This window comes from Gymnoscopelus braueri (genome assembly GCF_963280865.1).
Source record: "Gymnoscopelus braueri genome assembly, chromosome: 16".
NCBI classification, from domain to species: Eukaryota; Metazoa; Chordata; class Actinopteri; order Myctophiformes; family Myctophidae; genus Gymnoscopelus; species Gymnoscopelus braueri.
In genome coordinates, this window is record NC_137616.1 from 12009286 (window position 1) to 12031864 (window position 22579).

At 41.9% G+C, this 22579-nt stretch overlaps 1 protein-coding gene across 1 annotated transcript in view; it reads right to left on the reverse strand.

The window, feature by feature from the left end:
• Nucleotides 1–4019: 4019 nt before the first annotated feature.
• Nucleotides 4020–22579, reverse strand: part of LOC308103953 (gamma-aminobutyric acid receptor subunit rho-2-like) — a gene marked incomplete at both ends in the record, with an annotated part of 33673 nt that continues 15113 nt past the window's right edge. The window contains 7 exons of the mRNA XM_080454177.1: nt 4020–4334; nt 6043–6239; nt 6664–6816; nt 8263–8403; nt 8553–8635; nt 9543–9766; nt 18581–18648. Coding sequence (XP_080310303.1) covers nt 4020–4334; nt 6043–6239; nt 6664–6816; nt 8263–8403; nt 8553–8635; nt 9543–9766; nt 18581–18648 — 1181 coding nt within the window. The remainder of the gene's footprint in view (nt 4335–6042; nt 6240–6663; nt 6817–8262; nt 8404–8552; nt 8636–9542; nt 9767–18580; nt 18649–22579) is intronic.

Here is a 22579-nt window from a genome sequence, read left to right on the forward strand (position 1 = left end):
ATATGGCTGTGGAAGCATAGCTCAGTCGGAGGAGCTCTTGACTTCAGACCACAAGATCATGGGATCGAATCCCAGCACAGGAACCCTGGTATCAGAGCAATCTGGCTCCCAAGTGTCTACTATCTTTTTTCGTCTTCATCATAAAGGTTGCTGGACAATATATAGAGGATGAAATGCATAATATATTAAACAATATAAAGGTAATATCAAATACATTGTAAAAAATGAGAGACATGACACTTTATTAGCAAGACAGTCTTTTATTATATTATTCCTCATTTTGCTGGTTTCCCCTGAAACCCCTTTACTGTTACAGAGTAGAAATGCCTTAGAATCTCTGCAGATGATGTGGCCATAGCTGAATGGTTAGAGAGCCTGCCTGGCCAGCCATACATCCCAGGTACGATCCCAGGCCTCAACAATATGTCAAAGTGTCCCTGAACAAGACACTTAAAAGAATAGTTCACCCTAAAAATACTTATTGTCTATCAATTACACACTCCATGAAGCCTTGAATTCATGGAGCTTTTTTTGTTTTTTACACATTCCTGAGCACAGACTCAGACATATTGGTTGGATGCATGGCGCATATAATAGGCTATCGCATTGTAGATTAGTAGGCGATAATTCCAATATTCACTATACACTCTGCATGTTGAAGCCTAACTGAATTATATATTTATGGACGATTTGTGCATTTAATTTGTCGGCAATACTTTGCCACGCTTTCTCCCTGGATCCATTTATTGCGGCCGTGTTTCCTTTCTTGCTTATTATACATTTTACTTCCTCGTATGATTCCGGGGAGACATCAAATTTCTCTTTTGGGTCTTGAGTCAAGACCCAGGCTCCCGGGGAGACATCAAATTTCTCTTTTGGATCTTGAGTCCCAAGACTCAAGACCCAAAAGAGAAATTTGATGTCTCCCCAGGAGCCTGGGTCTTGACTCAAGACTCTTTTGGGTCTTGAGTCTTGGGACTCGGCTCTTGAGTCTTGGGACTCAAGACCCAAAAGAGAAATTTGATGTCTCCCCGGGAGCCGGGACCCAAGCCTCTTGAGCTAAAAAGTTTGTGAACCACTGCCATTTAGAACAGTGGTTTTCAACCTTTTTCATGCCAAGGACCCCTAAATTGATATACATTTGGCCGCGGACCCCCATCTGAAAATGTTTTGTGCCAGGGACCGCCAGAAGCAAAGATTTGAGTTAAAAATGTATATATATTTCAAAGATATGCACATATTTTCAAGATTTTTCAAAAATAGCCAAAGCTAAATGGTTAAAAGTGATTGTGACGCTATCAGTGGCGTACCCACCGTAGAGGCAGGAACTAAAATCTCGCCTCCCCTTGAAAATGAAGTAAAAGACCAGTAAAAAATCCAAACAGAATAGTGGCCGTCGGACCATTAGCCCGCCTCCTCGTCCATTCACGCGGGCAGGCAGCTAATCACCACCGTATCCATTCAGCAGAGCGACCCTCGCCTATATAGTGATGCAAATGTATGCCTTTGTCTTCATGGGGTACCAGGAGTGCCAGGGGTGGGGGTCTGGGCCAGCACCTGTACTCACCTGGCATAAAAGGGGCTCTGAGAGCAGCTTGAGCCATTCATTACTAAACTGCAACATGAAGAGACCACCGCTGAAGAATTGATTGATTGATTATACTTGCATATTGTTTTTATTAACGTTTTTCAGTTTTGTAGTCAGTGTGTGTAGTGTTGTTGTTAACTTGTTTCCCCCGAGATCTCGCCTGCCCTATATGTAATTCCTGGGAACGCCACTGTTCCATGAGCTGCTGCAGTGCTGCTGTTCAGCCACAGAGAAGAACGCCGCTATGGTTTTGGGCTCAATGATTGGTCAAGTTCAAGGATTCTGCTATCGACTTTCATGGTCTTTTATAGGAATACGTGAAGCCTGGCTTTACCATCCTGGCTCGACACAGCCTGGCTTGACAAGGTCTAGCTCGACAAAGTTGCTCCTTTTCAGCCTGGCTTGGCGTTCATGGAACGGAATAAACCAGGCTGTACGGACCAGACTTTGTCAAACATGGATTTGACTTAAATCCAGGCTTTTTAATTCTCCTTTCGTGTAATAGGCCCCAGGTCTAATTGGGTTAAGACTCATGTATTTATATAGTAACCCTATCTTGTTTCAGCCTACTTCTTTTGGATCTTTACAGGGTGCATTTCTTGTGTGCAACCTCTATATTTTGAACTGATTGCTTTATTTTCTTCTCAATTGCAGAACCTCCCCCTCATGTACTGTATGCAAAAATGGTGGCGTATAGTCTTTTTGATGAAGGTCTATTTACGTGAGTTGGCCCACTACGTATGCCACATACAAAATATTAACACAAAAATACATGAATATTCAAGAGCATTTGTACATTCATTAACTTAAGTGGACATACATTTCAGTTACGTGTACAAGGATATACAGTAATCATGTTTGTTTTGTGTGTGATTTATTTTGTTTTTGTTTCTTCTCCCAAATATTTTGATTTGTCAATATTGTCAACTCTATACAATTGGTTGTGTAGTGTTTTGGAATTAACCCAACCCTTCATTATTATTTTCAGAGGTGTTCTACTGATGCATACTGACAGCTGATGTCACATCGCTGCTGGCTCTCTCCAGCAGCTATTGTGGCTATCTACTAAAGCCTGATTTATACTTAGTCATACAATGGTGTTTTGTTGCTACAGCTGCTATTTTTGGCACACGACACGGTAGTATGACAAAGTATAAATCTGGCTTCATGCAGTTTTTCTTATTTTTTTTACCATATGTATGGCAACTAGCTGGATGGAATAATGTATGGAACGGCAATGGAGCTATATGCACGCATTGGTATCCAATCAAAGTGCCACATGGTGGTGTGCACTGCATGTACGTGTGCATGTACATTTATCGAAAAAAACAAAGACAGTTTGTTTAAGGCGGTTCAAGTTTGTACATTTGTTACATCACTGATAAAGCTTTAGATGGTTTTACAAACCCCCTCAAAAAGGAAATCTTCACATAAAAGCATACAAATAAAAGTAGGTGCATCACAGCAATTCACAACATACTGTACGCTGTCGCACACCAGCAACACGTGACCTCTGACCGTTCATCAAAATGGCGGTGTTATGCACCACTAAACAATAATATCTCAGCTGTCCTTTCTTCCCAACACAAGGTACTGTATAATGGCATATATTTCTATTATCATAGCATAAATACTAAATTAAATACATCTAGTGAATGGAGAAGCCAGTAAATACATAAATATTTTTTCTAAGTAATTTCAGTATGTAGTAGTCCAGTCACATTTTTGTAGGTGGCTTGATTGTGATCAAAGCCAACACACTGTCATAGACCGAGAGGCAGTATTTACTGTCACATCAACTCGCTATCAAACTGAAACCCTGTCAGTATAACCAGCATCCTGCTAAGGGAGGGAGGTATGGCATTTAATTAATTTGCAATCTAATTTAATTTGCCACTTGCTCTGGAGTCACTGTTTGTTCCAGAGAGTATACAGTTGGTGACAACGATCTGTTCTCTCCGAAGTGTCAGCGTGACGATAAAAAGCCTGGAGAGGGCTACATTACTTATGGAAGTCAAGTGGTTATGAATGTGAGTCATGTTGTGCTCATGTGGTATAATTAATGATGAAGGGAAGCTGAACAAAGCGGTCGAGTCCAGTACTGAGACTTGAGATATTCCTTCCATGCTCATGAAATCGTCTGTTTGCCCCTGACATTGAGCGTCACCCACGGGCATTGTACAATTAGTCTTCAGTATGCAAGATGGAAATCTTGCTCGGGCAAAATTGTCTTTTAAATGCTGTAAAAATCCAGCGTCTTGTTCCATCACAGACTGTGTCAACCACTTTTGACCTGGCATCCTTGTTTTGGGCACAACATAGCGAAACTAGCAGATCTACAAGCTCACATCGCGACGCGTTGTGAGCTTGTAGATCGGCTAGTTTGGTATTTTTTTTAATATAGGGCTTAAGTGGTTATAAATGGAGACACTCAGCAGTAGACTGACCAATAGATCAGGTTGAAGAAAATGTAAGCACCGGGGAAAAAAACACGAGAGTATGTGTCTATGGCATGAGTGTTCTGTATGATCCGGAATCCACGGATGCCTTTCTTTTTGGTCGCCTTGGACTCGCTGTCCAGGGTGAGGTGCACCACCATGTGTTCCTGCTGCTTCTCGGACGGGTCCTCCTCGGTCACGAGTGCGGGAGTCCGAGTGTACCCGGCCAGGCTGTTGGCGTCCACCTCGCTGTACGTCCCGTCCAGCATCATGGTCCTGGCGTGGGACATGCCACAGGTACAGGGGAGTGTCGCCTGTGCCTGGGGGGGGGGGGCATAGGAGTCACAGAGTAAACAGATTATGGTCATGTAAAGGAATTTCGTGTAGGCCCCAGATTTGAATCACACATTGAGGGGCCGCTAAAAGTGCCAAGAGCGATTTCCACAAAAGCTACAAATGCCACTGTTTCTTATAGAAATGACAAAACCAAGTTGTATTCAATTTGATCTTCGGTGTCATGTGACAATGAACATCAAACGGTTTTTATTGATAGGACAGTAGGCTGACAGGAAATGGGAGAGAGAGAGAGATGGGGAGTGACATGCAGCAAAGGCCGTCGGGATCGGGACGCGAACCTGTGACACCCTGTCAGGCTACACTGAGCCTAGGTGCCTGGAACGCTGCACCAGCGGCCAATAAAGGCCAACATCAAACAGATTTTACAATTAACCCCACATTCTAATCAGAATGTTATGGCACATCCGTGGCCCAGGTGCAAGACAAGCAAAAACATCATAAAAGAAAATAGATGCACACTGGTGATGCTGAAAAAGCTCTGCTGTATTTGTATTGGGTCGTCAACGTTTCGATCTATTCAGATCTTCATCAGGACATAGAGCACACCTTCACAAGCACTTTTTCGTCTGCCCATGGGGGGGGGGGGGGGGGGGCATCACAAATGTTTAAAGTTGCTCCCTATGTCGTAAATTGTAAATGCTATTTCAACCTGTAGCTTCCTTTGGTCCTGACAGATGCAACCGATGTCTTACAGTACACACAGCTAGGCAACCAAGCCTGGCATAAATATGTCCTCGCCCCATTCTAGTTGAAAACACAGAGGTCGCACTCATTGGCCCCTGGTCCACGATCCCTCTGGTGGCCAAAGAGGTTTTTATTTCTATGTTCATCTCTTAATGGTTGGGGTAAGGATTAGAAGTTATAAAATTGGGCAAATGGTGCAGTAAATAGTTCAAGTGCCTTAACTCAAGTACAAAAATGTATAAAACTTGATCTCAAACGGACCACAAAAACAATTGCCAAGCTCGTACAGTACCAGCAAATAAAAAGGGACATCCCACCATGTTAGCATGGTGACAGAAAAAGACAACATCATAACCAATTCAACTGATCCCACCTTTAACATAACAACTAAAGCACCTCATGTCAATTACCGTGGCGATAGCACTTTAAATAATTAATACGATTGCAATCCTTTTGTTGTTAATCCTTCAAAATGCGAGTCCCACATAATGACCGGTATTAAGAGCACACCTTTTTGTATAACACACTTTAGCAACATTCATCAGCCTTTCATAAACAACAAAAGTTTTGAATAATTTAAAATAATTCAAACAGAATGCCCAAGAGAAAAATAATAATTGTAAAGGCAATTTCTGCAATTTGTGAAATATATTCTTTGATGAATAACAAAATGTCCAAATAATTTAACCACTTTCAACCTGGCATCCCTATTTTGGGCATATAATTATAGGCGAAATCTTAATCAAAAAGTGTCCAAAATGTTCCAAAATAGTGAAATTAACCACGCTCAAGCTCACAATGTATCACATATACAGTATGGTTAAAACAATTGACACAGAATGCACAAGAAGTTTTTTTTTAAAGTACTAATTTTGCAAACTTGTGAAAATATATCAAACGTACTTTGAAGTGAGATTAATCTCACGACTGTGATGAAAAAGAATCATTCCGCCATACCTGCTTCTCGGCTTTTTCTTTTTCTCTGAGCTTCCGTTCTTTTCCATCCCTCACGGTTGTCAGGTAGTTGACAGCGGCGTACTCCAGCACGGACAGGAAAACAAAAACAAAGCTGACCCAGAGGTAAATATCCACGGCTTTGATGTAGGACACCCTGGGCATGGAGGCGTTGACTCCGGTGATGATGGTGGACATGGTCAGAACCGTGGTGATGCCTGAACCACAAATGAAATGATATAGGACAAACCTCATATTATAAAGTGTAAAAAGTGAAATTTTATGTTATAGGCCCTTTAATAAAAGCGTTTAAAAAAACGCATTAGTTGATGTACAAAGATTAGTCCTACATTATTACTGCAGGCAATTTTTTTGTTAAGCCATAAAGGGATATGAAAACTGTTCTAATGAGTCTGTCCGTCTGTCTGTCTGTCTGTCTGGCAATCTGTCCACAATGACAATATACCAACAGAGGGCCATGAAACTTCACATGTTAGATTGTATGACAGTTTGCCCAATGTTCCCCCCAGAATAGGGGGTGCGGCATGCGGTTAAACTGCAGTATTACTATTTCAGCCAAGAAGTGAGACGTGTGCGCGCGTACGTGCGTGCGTGCGTACATGCGAGTGCGAGTGCGCATACCCAGTGAGACTCTGGCCGGTACAGCCCTGCGGTCGATCCAGAAGGAGACCCATGACAGCATGACCATCAGAGTAGCAGGGAAATAGGTCTGGAGCAGGAAGAAGAAGATGTGTCGACGCAGCGTGAAGTTGATGTACAGACGGTTGTACCAGCCTGAGGAAGAGGAGAGGGGGATGAAGAGATCACATTATGTTAGGGGGGAAAGGGGGACCTGGGGAATTCAGTTTTCAGCTTCACCCAGCTGATGACTGCTCAGACGGTTCTGATGGGTGGGCAGTGTTTCTCAATATTTTTTGCTATCCTATCCAATATCCAGATCCCTCACCACCCCCCACACCCAATTCAAAGTTTCTGCTCTGAAAATTAAGGTAGTTCATTATTCTGTTGCTTATATTCTGTTGTTATTTGGTTTTCTCACTGAAAACCAAATAACAGATTTTACAATAAACTGGACAATTATAATGTGATTATTAGCCTGCCAGGCCCTGAGGCCACAGTGGCCTTAAAGGGCAAGACCACTTTGGTAGAGGTTTGGGTTGTTTAGTTACCTCGCCATGATGTAACTCCAAAGGTGGTCAAGAAATAAAAAATAATTGCTGCATTGATTAGAAATTGATCATTCAAAATATGCTCCCCATTGACTTACATTGTACAGTAAAACAGCTCTCAAAGTCGCTCTTTTAGCATGTAAACGAATGTAAACAAAGTCGATTCAGACAATATAGAACATCACCAAACCCAGTACTGTTTTTTCTTTTTAATAAAAATGTTAACTTACTGTTGATTTAGCTATTTTTATTAGAAAGAAAACCTGGACTGGATCGGCGGATCCGGATCCGGATCTTCAAATAGTAAAATCCTCAGGAAGTTGACATTTTTATTAAAAAAAATAAACAGTACTGGGTTTGGTGATGTTCTATATTGTCTTAATCAGCTTAGTTTGTGTTCGTTTATGGGCTAAAAGAGTGACTTTGAGAGCTGTTTCAGTGTACCATGTAAGTCAATGGGGAGCATATTTTTAATCATCAATTTCTAATTAATGGAGCAATTATTTTTCATTTCTTGTCCACCTTTGGAGTTACATCATGGCAAGGTAACTACACAAACCAAACCTCTAACAAAGTGGTCTTGCCCTTTAATGCCCCACACTGCCCCAGCTGACTGTACCACTTTCTCCTCTGTCTCTTTCTTGTCAATATGTACACACCAGTGTCTCTTTCTTGTCATGTACACCAGTGTCTTTTGTTGAGATTCTGAGTCCCCATCTTTAAAACAATCCAGTAACTGTGATTGGAGCAGGGCTGATTGTAAATACCATCATTTATTTATTTCACTGCAGGTAGTCTACATACTGTATTAAATTCAAAACCATCCATAACCCTAAAAATTCAATTAATTATTTCAATGGACTAAAATCTTGTTTTATTTGATGGCCTTCCTATCCTGGCATTTGACCGTTGTGCCCTCAAAAAATGTACAACACCAAAGGCCAAGTGACCTTGACCCTAAAATGACAAACCTCCAGGCCTGCTCTCGACTCACTGTTTGGTAACAACTGACTGCTAAACGCTTCACATAATATGGCGTGTCCTGGTGTACCTGTGCTGCTGTAGAACGCCAGTCTGGAGGTGGTGTGGAACTTCTGGATGAGGAACTGGGAGAGGGAGATCTTGTCGTCGGTGCTCAGGGACTCGTCACCACTCTTCCAGTACAGCATCAGGTCCTCGTCTGTGTACGCATCTATGTGGCAGCCAGGACACACAGTATTATGATCATTAATATTAGTGGGGTTTAGTAGCATATATGGTATTCAAGAGTTTGGAGATGAGAAATAGTCTTCTGTTTTCTCCCTAAACGCCAGTGTTCCGTGTTTAGCAGTAAGAACTTACAGCTCTCCAGTTCCAGAGTGCATGTCTGTGAGTCCAGGGGAAAACGGCTGAAATCCATATTACAGGCAGCGGTCACTGTGACCCTGGATGGACAAAAAAAAAAGAAAAGAAAACATACACATCATAAAAACTCCACTTCCTACTGCAGGGTCTTAACTAAAACTAAAGGTATTGTATGAAAAACTGCATTTACCCATTCTAAGATTTGGGTAAAGGGTAGTCTGTCACTGATACTAGAGTGGCTCTGAAGTGTAACATTTTTATCAAGAAGATTTCATTTTATATGCATCTTATGTATAATATTATATATTGCACATATTATATATTGCACATTGCTCAATTGCTACATTATTGATATGTGAGATTGTGCCTTATTGTTATCTGACTTTGTTTTCCTTTTTTCTTATACATCTCTGTTCTTAACCCTATTCTTGAAACAGTAAAATGTTGGGAGCTTGTAAGAGAAAGAATGGCACCCACTCTTTTGCAGTCTGTGGACTTGTGAAACAAAGTTGTCACTGAATGTGACACAGAATATGAACGTGTGCCACCACATCAATCTTGAATCTGCATAACCAAGCACTCTTCTAGAACAGTGGTTTTCAACCTGTGAGGACTTTTAAGACCTTTTTAATACCTCAAAAAGAAAGAAAAGAAAAAGACCATCACTGCATCAAAAATAATCTAACAAACTATACTATAAGAACTTGTCAAACATTGACCAGATTTTCAAATATAAGAAAGAGGCAAAAAAAAATGAAAATAGCAGATCTAGAAGCTCACGACGCCTCGCTTGTAGATCTGCTATTTTCACATAATTTATCTGTGGAACCGAAAATGTAATGCCTCAACTCCTACATTCCAAGTGATTATCAGGGTGGGGGGATCCCCAGTTCCAATACGATTATTTTGGAACTGCGGGGGGGGGGGTCGTGGCCTGAAAAGGTTGAGCACCACTGCTCTATAGAAACGTGATTGAGATGCCCTCACCTCAGGCTGTAGAGCACGTGGCCGTCGGGGTAGACACGCAGCATGATGTTGTCCGTGGTGGTGTCGTGGATGAAGGACCTCTTGGAGTGGACGAAGAACACGTCAGGCACCCAGATCTTCTTGACAAGGCGGCCGTCAAACGTCATGCTCTTATTGGTGGTGCTGGGGAAGGCCAGCCTCTCGTCCTTCCAGTAGTGTCTCAGGTACAGCGTCATGGTGAAGTCCTACAGAAGAACACACGGACAGCCAAAAATGATCAGACGAAAGTGTAAAATGTACGACAGCATTCGGCATCGCCGGAAAACAGACAATCTATAAGCTTGCGACGCCTTTTGAAACGGACCTGAGTTACAACTGTACTAGCTTGGTCTGCTCTTGTTTCCCTCTACACCAAATCCCTTCATCAGAAATAGCAGATCTACAAGCTTGCAGATCGGCAATTTCTGACGAATGTTCCCCCCAGAATAGTTGGGGTTCAAGAGGTTATAGATAGCCTATTTTTGGCATTCCTACAGCATGGCTTAGTTGTGGGACTACCTCCAAACAGACAGTGTTTCTTTCTCTCTCCTCTCTCTACACCCCCCCCCCCACACACACACACACACACACACACACATTTTGTACTTTTGCACTGCTCATCCAACAAGCAAAGCAATCCTCTCTTGGCATGGGGATTTATTGTACACACCATCGTCATGCAGTACTACTTGTCAACCAGTAGATGTCCCACCTGACAACAGGGTGTACATTTCTCAATGGAAGAGAAGGGAGACCACCTCCAACTAATGCAGATTAACTAACTATAGTGTATTAACATACTCTGTCATACAGATTGGCTAAAATGATGATACATTTAGCTTTAATGCACGCAACAAAACGTTGAGATTTCATTTACTTCATCTTTAACATGCTGGAGTGAATCAATTTGTAACAAAGTGTGACACGATGTGAAACAAGTGAAATGTGATTTAGCCAACTTCACATTGTAGAACGATACCAACGGCCCTGGCATGAACCCTCATCCCTTGACTTCTGCTCAGTGGTGGAAAGTAACTACGTACATTTACTCAAGTACAATACTTAAGGAGCCTACAATTTTGAGGTACTTTTACTCTACTTCAGTACGCACTATTGACAATATCAGTTTTTTCTCTCTTTTTTTTTACTTTTATTCAATTTAAATAGGGGACTTTTACTTGTAACAGAGTATTTCTACATTGGGGTATAGTTACTTTTACTTAAAGGTAGGGTAAGTGATTTTCTTTGGTTAAAATAAGTGTTAAATAGCTCTATATTCTGATAGTACTCATTGCTACAGTATAGAGTGTTTGTTCAGTAAAAGGAGTCTCCTTGTCTCTCCAGCTCTTAATAAAACAGAAAATGCATTTTCGTTTCAGTTTCATTTCCAATTGTATCCAATCAGCATAGAGAACTCAGGATATAGATTAAAGGAGAATTCCGGACAAATTAAGTGTTATCTTTGATGTCTCGTTACTCACCTACCGATGTGAAAAGTAGCGTTCTTTTTTTTCATATATTCCCCTGTCGTCATTTTTTAAACCCCCTCCGTTGTCATAATGGGAGCGCGTGGCTAAGGGAAATTCGTCTATTATAACCGACGCAAAGTTGTTTTTTTCACTACTAGTATTCATAGTAGAGTCTCATGATAGTCAAACATGCGTTGAAACTATCTGCGAGGCTGCCGTCAATGGCGAACGATTTAACACTGGTTGCTTGTTTCCAGATTCTGGCAACACGAGTTGCCGGAATTCTCCTTTAAACAAGTGAAATTGGAAGTGATGACACTAAGAAATGAGCAGGAAAAATTGGAACTGGAACACTATAAAAATGAAGCTTAAAAATGGGTACTTTCTCCTGATTGGCTGAGATTTTGACACCTACCGGAAAATGTATTTTCTGTTTATTAAAGAGCTGGAGAGACGGGGAGGCCCGAGGTTTTTAACCCAAAAATATCACTTACCCTACCTTTAAGTAAAACCAAAAACTGAGTACTTTTTCCACCACTGCTTCCGCTTGCAAACCCACTGGCTTACTGCACTGGGATTACCCTGCTCTGACCCTGTGCTTCTGGATTATCATCATCCATGTCGGACAGAAACCTTGTATCTCCATATTTCAACTTTTTATATATTTTTGTAAATGACTTCATCAAACAAGTGTGGCACAAAAGTAGTGACAATCTACAAGCTCACAAACACGTCGGAATGTATTGTATTTTCTCCATTTTATATATATTTTGTAAAATTTGTAAAGGAACGGTTTTCGACATATGAGGTTTCCACCCGACAGCAACCTAACACAGAGTTGTATAGTATGATGAAACACGTGCCGTCAACATACTCTAAGCATGGAACATATGTTTACTGAGTGTGGAACATATGTTTACAAGCTCACCACAACGCGTCACGTTTTGAGCTTGTAGATCGGCTTTTCTCTTTCTTCTTTTTTTGGAGAAGGAGAATTGAACATTTTGGAATATTTTTGAAACATTTTAACAACACAAATCTTTTATGGGGGTCCCTGGCGCAAGACATTTTCATACGGGGGTCCGTGGCCAAATTACTTTGGGGGTCCTTGACATGAAAACATTTGAGAACCACCCTCCACACTAATCAGTTGCAATGTGCAACGCACACACACACACACACAATGGTCCTGAAGCGACATGGCTCTGCCTCTCAACATGGGGAGAACATATCCTCCATCCATGCCATGCTCCTCACATCATTACATAAAGTATTCTTCCTGGGGTGGAAGAACGCCTGCTGGGGGTGATGCATTCTACTCCTGGCACCCACTGTAGAGAGACGTTGCCTGCATGGTGTTATGTAAGACATTATGTTCATGTCTCTGAATGGCTCCGAGGAACAACGGTTTTGTATAGGCAGCTTGTGGTATGTCAAGTGCCCTCAAACTGTAGCTACGGATATTGGGTGGGAGGATCGTTTTGTTGCTTTGTCGTGTAATATTCACCCTACATGATAAAATCCAGATTTTTAACCACATAAACCCCATACTAAGTTGACCGGATTCCCATTAAGGCTCGATACTAGGCCCCGTCCTATTTTTGCTCTACGATAAATGTATTCGCTGAAAATAGCCGATCTACAAGCTCACAATGTGTCACAATGTGACACGACGTGAGCTTGTAGTTCGGCTATTATCGCAGAATGTTCACTCCAGATTAGGGTGGGAAACTGCAAGCATACTTTGTGGCCAAAGCATTTACTCAAATGATATAGTTCAAATCCAGATGTTCTTTTAACCATTTAAATCGGGAAAGGATGTAATTTTAGATTTTAGTGTTGGCTATTCAAAAATAACAGATATATAAGCTTATAGGCATTAAAGGGACAAGGACGGACAGATACAGATACAGAGAACTCCATATATGGGCATAAAAGAGGTCCGAACTTCTAGTGCATCAAATTCATCAACAGAGCATATAGAATATTAACACATTGATAAATGTCAACAGGGCGCTCAGGGGGTAGAATTGCCTGCCCACTACCACGGAGGTTGTGGGTACGAATGCACCGTGGTGCGTCCGGCTTTGTCGGGCGTCTATAGGAACACAATTGGCCTGGGGGGAGGGAAGCCGACCGGGGAGGGTGATATTTGTCATTGCACGTAATCCTACGGGCTGGGGCGGCACCTGTCAGTAGGGAGTGTTGGGGCGGGAGGAGTAGGACGAGAAGGCTCTACGTTGCAGCCTCCGGCACTGCAAGAACCTAATATGAGATTCTGATATATAATCAAACGTACAAACTGCCGTGGTTCACATTAAATATAGTCCTTGGTTGTCATCCCACACAGGAGCTTAGACGACACCAGCATGGCAATTTGGAATCCAATTTGGGTCCCAAAAAAGAGGTCCATTCTAGTCATTCAATTACATAACTACACAAGATGAATTCACCCTGATGCTGTATGAAATGAAAACAGTTCCTACTGCCTAAAGGTTTCACGATCTCTGGCATTGTGACCTAACGGTGGGCTGGGACCAGTTGTTTTTGTCACGGATGCATTTTTATGGGTTGCGACTCGTGAATGAATATCACTGTTTTTGGGAAGATTCCTACAAAACAAATATTATTTCCGTGGTTTGGACACGAAGCTAGACAACATCATGGCACGTGCGGAGGTCGAAGCTAGAGGTGCCGCTGAGCGAGCCGGTGCTCTTCGCGCCGACATAACCGCGCTGCAAGGCTATTTGACCATGATCAGAGCGGGCATGGACAGACTGGAAGGCCCACATCTAGATAAATAGTAGATAAATTGTCTGCTTTGGATTTTTAGGATCAATTTGGACCCCCCCCAAGCCAAAAAACCTGGACTTTTCACCCAGCGAAATGCAGAGAAGAAGATGCCCACCCACCCCCCCCCCTCCCCAGACCCGTATCAAGAACCCACCCCCCCTCCACCAGCCCCCCTCATGGACACCTGGTGTTATGACTTTGGTTCGGAAGCCATTCAAGGACGTCTCACGCAGCCTCACAACTCGCTGCTATCGCACAACAACATGCGATAAGCTCTGACATCAGCCAAGAGACTGCTCTGAACTGGGTGAAGCCCAAGGACATGTCACAGAGTTCCACATACACACACACACACACACACACACACACACACACACACACACACACACACACACACACACACACACACATGTCTGCACTACATGCCTTCGCACCCCCCCCCCCCTGCTCCTATCACCGTCCTGCTCCCCTCCCCACTCCACCCTGGGCTCTGTTTTTTTTGCTCCTCGGACGCTCTGCCCCCTTCTGGGAGCAGAGCGTGCGAGCAGTGCTTTTTTTTGCCCGTGTACCCCATCTATCCCACCCTGCTCCCCCTCCAAAACTCTTCTTAAGAGGGATCGTTTAGCGCCATGGTGGTATATGGCTATGTTTGTTGTTCATGTTTCATTGAGAGGCAACGCAGTTGCCGCCTTGTATCATGTCATCATTCATGCCAGTCCACTGTTACGGCTGCTGTGGTGTGGTTTTTTATTAAGCTGCACTAAAATGAATTTCACCCACTTTTTTACTTTGTAAACCTGTGATAAAACTGATTCTGATTCTGATTATTTCAAAAGATTAAAAGGATTTTCAGAAATAAATAAATGTGCGTTGCGAGCTTGTAGGTCAGCTAATTTCACCTTTTATGAAGGTAGACACTAAATTTATCTCCTGGGTCTCGAGCTTAAAAAAGTTTGGGAAGCTCTGTGTGGTTATCCATCTGGAAACAACAGATGAAGGGGCTGGAGCTAAAAATGGCATATTTATCTTTATTTGTTTACGACCTCCATTATCCTGAGGACTAACAAAAGCATGTTGCTGCGTGTCATTGACAGAATACATTCTGGGTAAAGCTCTGGTGTAAATTATCCCTCGGCTGGTGGCTCCATTGATGACGGTGGGATGCAGATGGCGCTTTAATCAGTTTAGTACTCATGAGGTGACCAATGAGGTGTCCACTCCCATGCTGTTAATGAAGAATGTTTCCGTAATGCTTCGTCGCTAATGTGAGCGTGCGTGCGTGTGTGTGTGTGTGCCCGCCGGCGTGCGTGTGCCCGCCGGCGTGCGTGTTCAAATTTAGTTATTGGGATAAACCCCTTGAGGTGTACCATCTCGTTTTCGAGGCAGAAAAGTGGGAAGTAAAAAAAAAAAGAAGGAATTCACGGACAAAAAGAACAGTAAACCATACAATAACCAATGCAAACCCTGAAAAACATCATCACCATAAAGTGGCCTAACCACTTAAAGGACGACTTCACCCATTTTCAACCTATCTTCATATAATTGGTCCTCACTAATGCTCATTATGATATGGTACAATTTATATTTACCCCGTCTGTGTCTCAGAGGAGGGGCTGTGGACAGTTCAGAAACCCGCCTACCAGTGACATCATCGATGGGGAATCTAAGCAAACAGAAACTGCAGGCTTTCTATTCCTGGAAAGTTAGCATGCTATAATGGAAGCCATTGTTCTTGCGTTAATACAATTCTAAATATATATATTTTTTATCTTGTTAGAAAAAAAAAACCTGTCTAATGATGATGTCACTGGTAGGCAGATTTCTGAAGTGTCCACAGTCCTCTTATGAGACAGAGCAGATAGTTTTTTTTTTACAATTTTATCATGAGCACTAGTAAGTGTTAAAATGGGTGAAGTTGACCTTTAAGCCCTATATAATGTTGTACGACGAATAGTGAAAATAGCTGATCTACAACCTCACAACGCAGTTGTGAGGTTGTATATCTGCACATTTTGCTGTTCCGGAAAATTGTTGACGAATGCTGGAAAAAGTTCAGAATGTTTTCACCTATAATAATGGCATTCCCAAATTAGGGACGCCAGGTTGAAGGCAGCTAAGTGGTCAATAATAGTTAAAGAGTAGGATGAGATTAGATCAACACATACCATCAGGCAGGTATTATAGACATTAGATAGTATGAATAGTCAATTCAAAGTAGCCGACGTTTAAAACAGTGAGTTTAAAAGAGTGACGGCTTCACTGATAACAAGAGCAGTCAAAGTAAGAAGACAGGGCATACTTAGTGACATGGGAAATATGGAAATACTATGTTATTTAATTCATGCTAAGCCTTTCATCAGCAATCGTAGACAAAGCTGCTATATTGAAACTCATTTCTTGCCCCTGAACCTCCCGCTGTGAGTTTAACAAAAATAAGACAGCGACACTGATAACAAGAGAAATCCATCTCAAAGTAAGAAGACAGGGCATGCTTACACTCTAACCGTTATGAAAGGGACCTAATATCCATAGGTAAAATATTCCAAGTCTGAAGGAGCACCCACAGAAACATTTCGCTGAGCAAAGTGCCTAACTTGATAATTTGAAGTAAAAGGTACTAGACACTGTTGTAAATAAGGAGGATAATTGAATAAATAGATCTAAACATGCTGAAGCCAGTGAATATGTCCTTATTCATATCTCATTACTCGCATAATTTTGTATGTATGTTCTATTCTGTTCTACTATTAGGCCTACATTATCAGTGCTAGCCCTACGATGGTGGCTGTGATATTACATACATTTCATGAATTCCATATACACAGCCATAGATCAGTCCCATGCCTCCTGCGTCCGTGAGTCATCGCAGCGGCTTTACAAGTTGTAGCGCTGTGTGTGTACTCACCCAATAATGAATTGGTGCAACTTGGGTCAGCTATAATTGTCCTCTAGTTTCACATCCATTTTAAGGTTGCAGCCAAAAAATACATGCATTTGGTGAATTATCTCCACTTTCCCACGAGTTTGACATGGACCACATTCCACTCACATTCCATTTCCTCTAGTGAGCACATAAGGGTATGGGGCACACGTGCTCACTGTCTGGAGGAAATGTGCGAAATTCTGCCAAACTCTGTGGTAAAGTGGAGATATTTGACCAAATACAAGTTTTCTGACAGAAAATGACATTACTGTAGCATTACTGTAGCTGACCCCAGGTCGCAGCATTTCATTACTGGGTGAGTACAACTTTCAATGCCGCCGAGGGCATGGGAGTGATCTATGGAATATGTATATGGCATACATGAAATGCATGTAACATTCACAGCCATTCTGGATCACTGTTATATAATCACTGATCTTTATTAAAATGCCATCCATTTTTCTGGATCACTGTTATATAATAACTGGTTTATTGGTTTATGTATTGTGTTTTGATTTTTTCTGTTAAAGACGGGGTACCGTGATTTTCAGTAATTTTTTCCCCCCTAAAACATAATCATCAGGTATTATGGTTATACTAGGAGGAAGATTTTTTTCAAAAAAGTGTACAGAAATTGTTAAAATTATGTTTTTATGTGGACACACCTCCAGTTCATTAAGTATACTGTACCTGGTTCTCACCTTAGCACCTCCTCCACCACCTTAGCACCACCCACCTGTCCTAGTCCCTCCTCCTCCTTATGCCCACACCTGTTGTGTTATGATAATGAGGGGGAGGGTATATTTTTACTATGTCACTAAAGGGCTGTTTTTCTATTGGCACGTTTGACCCTCAAGGTTTCAGCCTCCAGGTAGAAACTCAAAATAGTCAGAGAAGACATAAAACACCATAAAAACACCACCAGGGGGCTTAATGAAGTTCAACCTCAAAGACACATGAAAAACTGAAAAAGTGCAAAACCATGGCACCAGCTCTTTGTGACACTGCTCTTAAAAGGTGCCATACAAATAAAGTTGATTAATTGTTATTATTATTATTTTCCCCCAAAGCAGTTGAATTTGTTTTTTGAGGAACTTTACCTTGTTACAGCCACAACACTTGCCTAATCCAAATGTAATGTAATAATTAAAATCAGTGTTACTCTGCATGTTCTTTTTATACTGGAGGATGCAGATATATCACTTGCACACGCCGAGGATATCCTTGTGCTCAAACACACAAAAACATGCTTATAATAACCCTCAAATTAGCAGCACATACCTCAAATACAAGACTGGAGGCTACAGTCTGTCAATTCTGCCTTGTTTATTGGATGTGCAACCTTTATAGCTAAATGATAGATAGGAACCAAATATGGTCCCTTACAGGTTTATAACTGAGAGAGTATACAAATGGAACCAAATGGACCTTTTGTTTCCATTTCTACATTTGAGTTAAATGAACTCATTAGATTAGGATCCCAGAAATACAAATCCTATATAATGGGGGTCCGTGGCCTAACAGTGGTTCGCAAACTTTTTAGCTCAAGACCCAAAAGAGAAATTAGACGATTGCCCGGGACCCAAACTAGTGAAAAAGGTCACAAGCTCACAACGATTCGCTTCTCCCCGCGTTGCGAGCTTGTGGATCTGGGTTTAGGAAATGTAGGAAACTGAAAAAACTAGATATTTACCCGCAACCCATAAAAATGTGTCCGCGACCCAAACATGTTTGTGAAACAGTGAATATCAAATTGGGGGTCCTTGAAATGAAAGAGGTTGAGAATCTCCTGCATGGTTGTGTGTATTTCCACTGGAAAGTTCAAAGCCACTTACCATGTCTACCTCCGATATGCTGTCCAAACTCTCCACCTGGACGTCCACGCCAACAGGAACAGCCGGGCCTGTGGGTTCACATTCCAGTCAGTGTTGCCAGACTTTGCGAGCAAAACAAGCAACAAGCAGGTCTATGAAAACATGCCCAAAAGATGGGGTCACACTTTCAACCTAATTACATCTGCTTTTTGAAAATAACGATCTACATGTTCACAACGCGTCGCGTTGTGAGCTTGTAGATCTGCTATTTTCAAACAAATCTTGAAAAGAAAAAGCGAAACATTTTGAATATTTTCCGAAACATTTTAACAACACAAATCTGGTATGGGTGTCCCTCACTCCCTGGCACAAAATATGTGTATATTTGAGAACCACCGGGTTAAATAATAATTAAAACATTTAGGGAGTAAGAAACTACACTAGAAACAAGCCCAAAAAAAAACACAACCACCAACCAATATTTACAAGCAACTTTACAGAAAAAGCATCCCAATGTCGCTTATAACAAGCGGACATGGCAACACCGATTCAAGTCTCAGTGATTTTCAACCCGTGGGCAGTGAGGATACTTCAATGGGCCCCCAAATAATTAGCAAAACATTACGATTTTAATGGTAGCCTAATATAACGTTTAAGACTTTATGAAAAAGAAATGTCATGGTTTTCCTTAAAAAAAAAAAAAACTTTGTTATTATACCAATAAATAGGAACTCATAGTATGTATCGTATATTGTATAGTAGGTATGTTAGTTCCATTGATCCACGCCAGAGCACAATCAATTGATTGATCGTTAAAATAAACATGCTCTGAAAATGGCCATCAATCTGACCACTTAACACGGTAGCCGAATGGCTAACCAAAAAAGGTTGAGAACCACTACACTAGACTTTTTCGATGAATTGAGTACAAAGGACCCCAATGGAAACAAGCCATAGTGCTTTCTTGGGTTTAAAATCCTCTTAACTCTTTCAGTGCCAAGAGTATTTTCATAAAGTACTCCCAAACTGCCAGGAATTTGCGTTTTTTTTTATTTTGTAATTTTGTAATTTTTCATTCAAATAAATGATCTGATTGGGGTTTTAAACCCATAATACAGTTCTACCAGTAGAGAGCAACAAATCGACACATTGATGATCTCGCTGGCTCACTCGCCCCCTCCCAAACAGGCTCACGTCATATCCGGTCAGAACCGGATGTTGACATTTTCGACAATCGTTGATCGCGCTAAATTACGATGCGATACACGACTACGATGACTGATCGTCACCCAGACCAAAGAGAGTAGACGTGGACCTCTCCGTTCGCTTTTTATACCGTGTGAAAAACCGTGACTTTCCCTATTCTGGCCGAAAATCACCGGAGAAAAACAACGTGACCCGGAAATGAAATTTTTTTTTTACATCCGGCTCCGGGTGAATCTGAAGGAGTCAGGAAGCGAAAGTGATCATGAAAAATAAACAGAATAACGCGACCACAGTCAAAAGTAAAAACTCGGGATTTCTCGTGCTGGCACTGAGGGTACTCGGGAAAAACTCGGGATATGTCGGGGCGTGGCACTGAGAGAGTTAACAGACCTTGTATTGAACTGTACTTCCCTGTGATTGTCTTTGCAAACTGTTAATAAAGTATTCAATCAATCAATTCAATCAATCAATCAGGTGGTTACACGATACACGATACACACACACATCAGCACCGTCATCACTGAGAAACCGCAACCTAAAGTTTTAGTGTCCTTGGGTGGGTGGAATGTGATTTACCAACAGACAGTTAAGAAGTTTAAACTGACAGAGCTATCGTATCAAATCTGTGAATATACGGTATATTAATCTTGGCAGGTTTATTCCTGTCCGTGACAATTTGAAGACACGGCAAAGGCTACACTAGCTGCTCTTCACTAGACACCTGTCACACTGCAGGCAGAGAAAGTTTCGACATTCATTCTTCAGGATTTTTCGAAGTTTCCCAGTGTTAAGGTACTGTTGATGTTCCTCATTGACACCAGTACACAGCTAGCCGCGGGCGCTGTGCAACTTTGTCTGTCAAGTGAGGGGAAAACTTCCTGCTAAAATATAAAATGGTGAGGCTAAAGATGGAAATTCAACTTTTGAGTCACCCCTCTTATTATTCATTCTCATGGGAGTGTAAGTAAATGCATTGCCTGCTACTGTAAATTCTTATTTAACCACATGACCCCTTGGGTCCTATTTTGCATGTCTTAATTACCAGGTTTTATGTCTTAACTTTAGACCTGGAGGCGTGGCCAATGCTGTTTGGCCACTCACAATCGCAAAACAGCATTGGCCACGCCTCCAGGTCTTAAGTTAAGTCATAAGACCTGGTTATTAAGACTTGTGTCCCTATTCTGGGCATGTCATAACAGGCGAACATTAAGCAAAAGTAGTCTAACATTCGGCGGAAATAGGTAAACGCCACAGATTGTGACAGAGAAAATATAATAACTGGGCACTTCAGGAGAGACTACCCAAATACAATATCCTGGAGCACTCGACTGGTCAGCACGTGTTTTATTGTTTTGCATTGTTTTGCAAAAACAATAAAACACGTGCAGACCAGAACACGTGCAGACCAGTCGAGTGCTCCAGTATATTTTATTTGGGTAGTCTCTCCTGAAGTAATCCAGGTATTATTATTTTCTCTGATGCAAGTTGTCCCTGTTGAGCACCAACGAACCATTCTACCTTCTACTGGCTGAAGCCCGCTGGACTTCTCTTTGCCACGGATTGTGAGTTTGTAGATAGGCTATGTGGCGTATATACAACAAAGTATACTGGGTTTAAGTGGTTAATCTGTGCAGTGCAGTCACAGGGGTCGGTGTCTATAGGCCAGTTAATGCACAGACCATATGCTCCCTGTGAGTGCGAGGACCTGGGTTAAAATCCGACCCCCATCTATGTCTCGCATGCCTCTCCTCTCCTCTCTCTCTCTGCTCTTGGTTTCCTAAAAATGCCAAAAATAAATCTACAAAAAAAAAGCTTTGTGGTGTCAGTGGCTGCCAGGCTTACATAACTAGTGGCAAAGCTGTTACCTGGAATAGGGAATATTAACTCATGCCCTGTGGCAGCTGTCAGCTGTGTGCCCCCACCCTCCCTTCACTTACTCATGCCCACAGTTATGTCACCAATCACATGCCAGACAACACCAAGCTCAGTGCCAGGGTACAGTGTCAGTATACTGCATCTCTTGGGACGGTACACTAGGGGGCAGACACAGAAACGCCTGTCCTGCTAGCTACCGCCAGACTTGTGGTTTGAGGTGTTTCCATGACCTTTCTCTCAGTTCATTCGATGGGGCAAACAGGAGGCCAGAGACCCTGAGTGTGAGAGGAGCTCATAAGTTCCTCTAAGGGGCCATGTCCACAGAAGCATGAAGCATGTCCAGAACGCCACACAAAATGTTCACCTGTAATGACATGCCCAAAATAGGGGTGCAGACAAGAAAACACATTGGGGAGTTGGGGAAAATATGCATAAAATTAAATTCTTATAATAATAAGAATGTGAGGTTAGATGTGAACACGAGGGGGTGGCAATTGCCATGCACCCCTTGAAACCTGCCTGAGCCAGATGCCTCTGCTGATTGTGGGCGTGTCTATCCCACCCCCCTCTGCATAGAAAAGTGACATTGAGGAGCGGTGCTCCTCTCCTAAAAGTTGAACAATTTGCTGCTTGAAAAATTCTGGATGCAGAGTGATAGATCTATTTTTAATAATCATTAATACATTAGATTCTGATTGTGTATAATTTTGTATAGTGTCAAATGAATGTCGCCGTAGCCTTAAGATATTGAAGAGATGTCATTCTCCATGTCAAATAACAAACTTTGGCATAAAAAGACATCTAACATCGTTCTGACCAGAATGATGTTTGAACTTACAGGCGCCTCTCTAAACAACAAGCTGATAAACAAACATCCAAGATGACAACCTAATGGACACTCAGAGACGACCCAATCAACAGGGACGTGCACAGATAGAC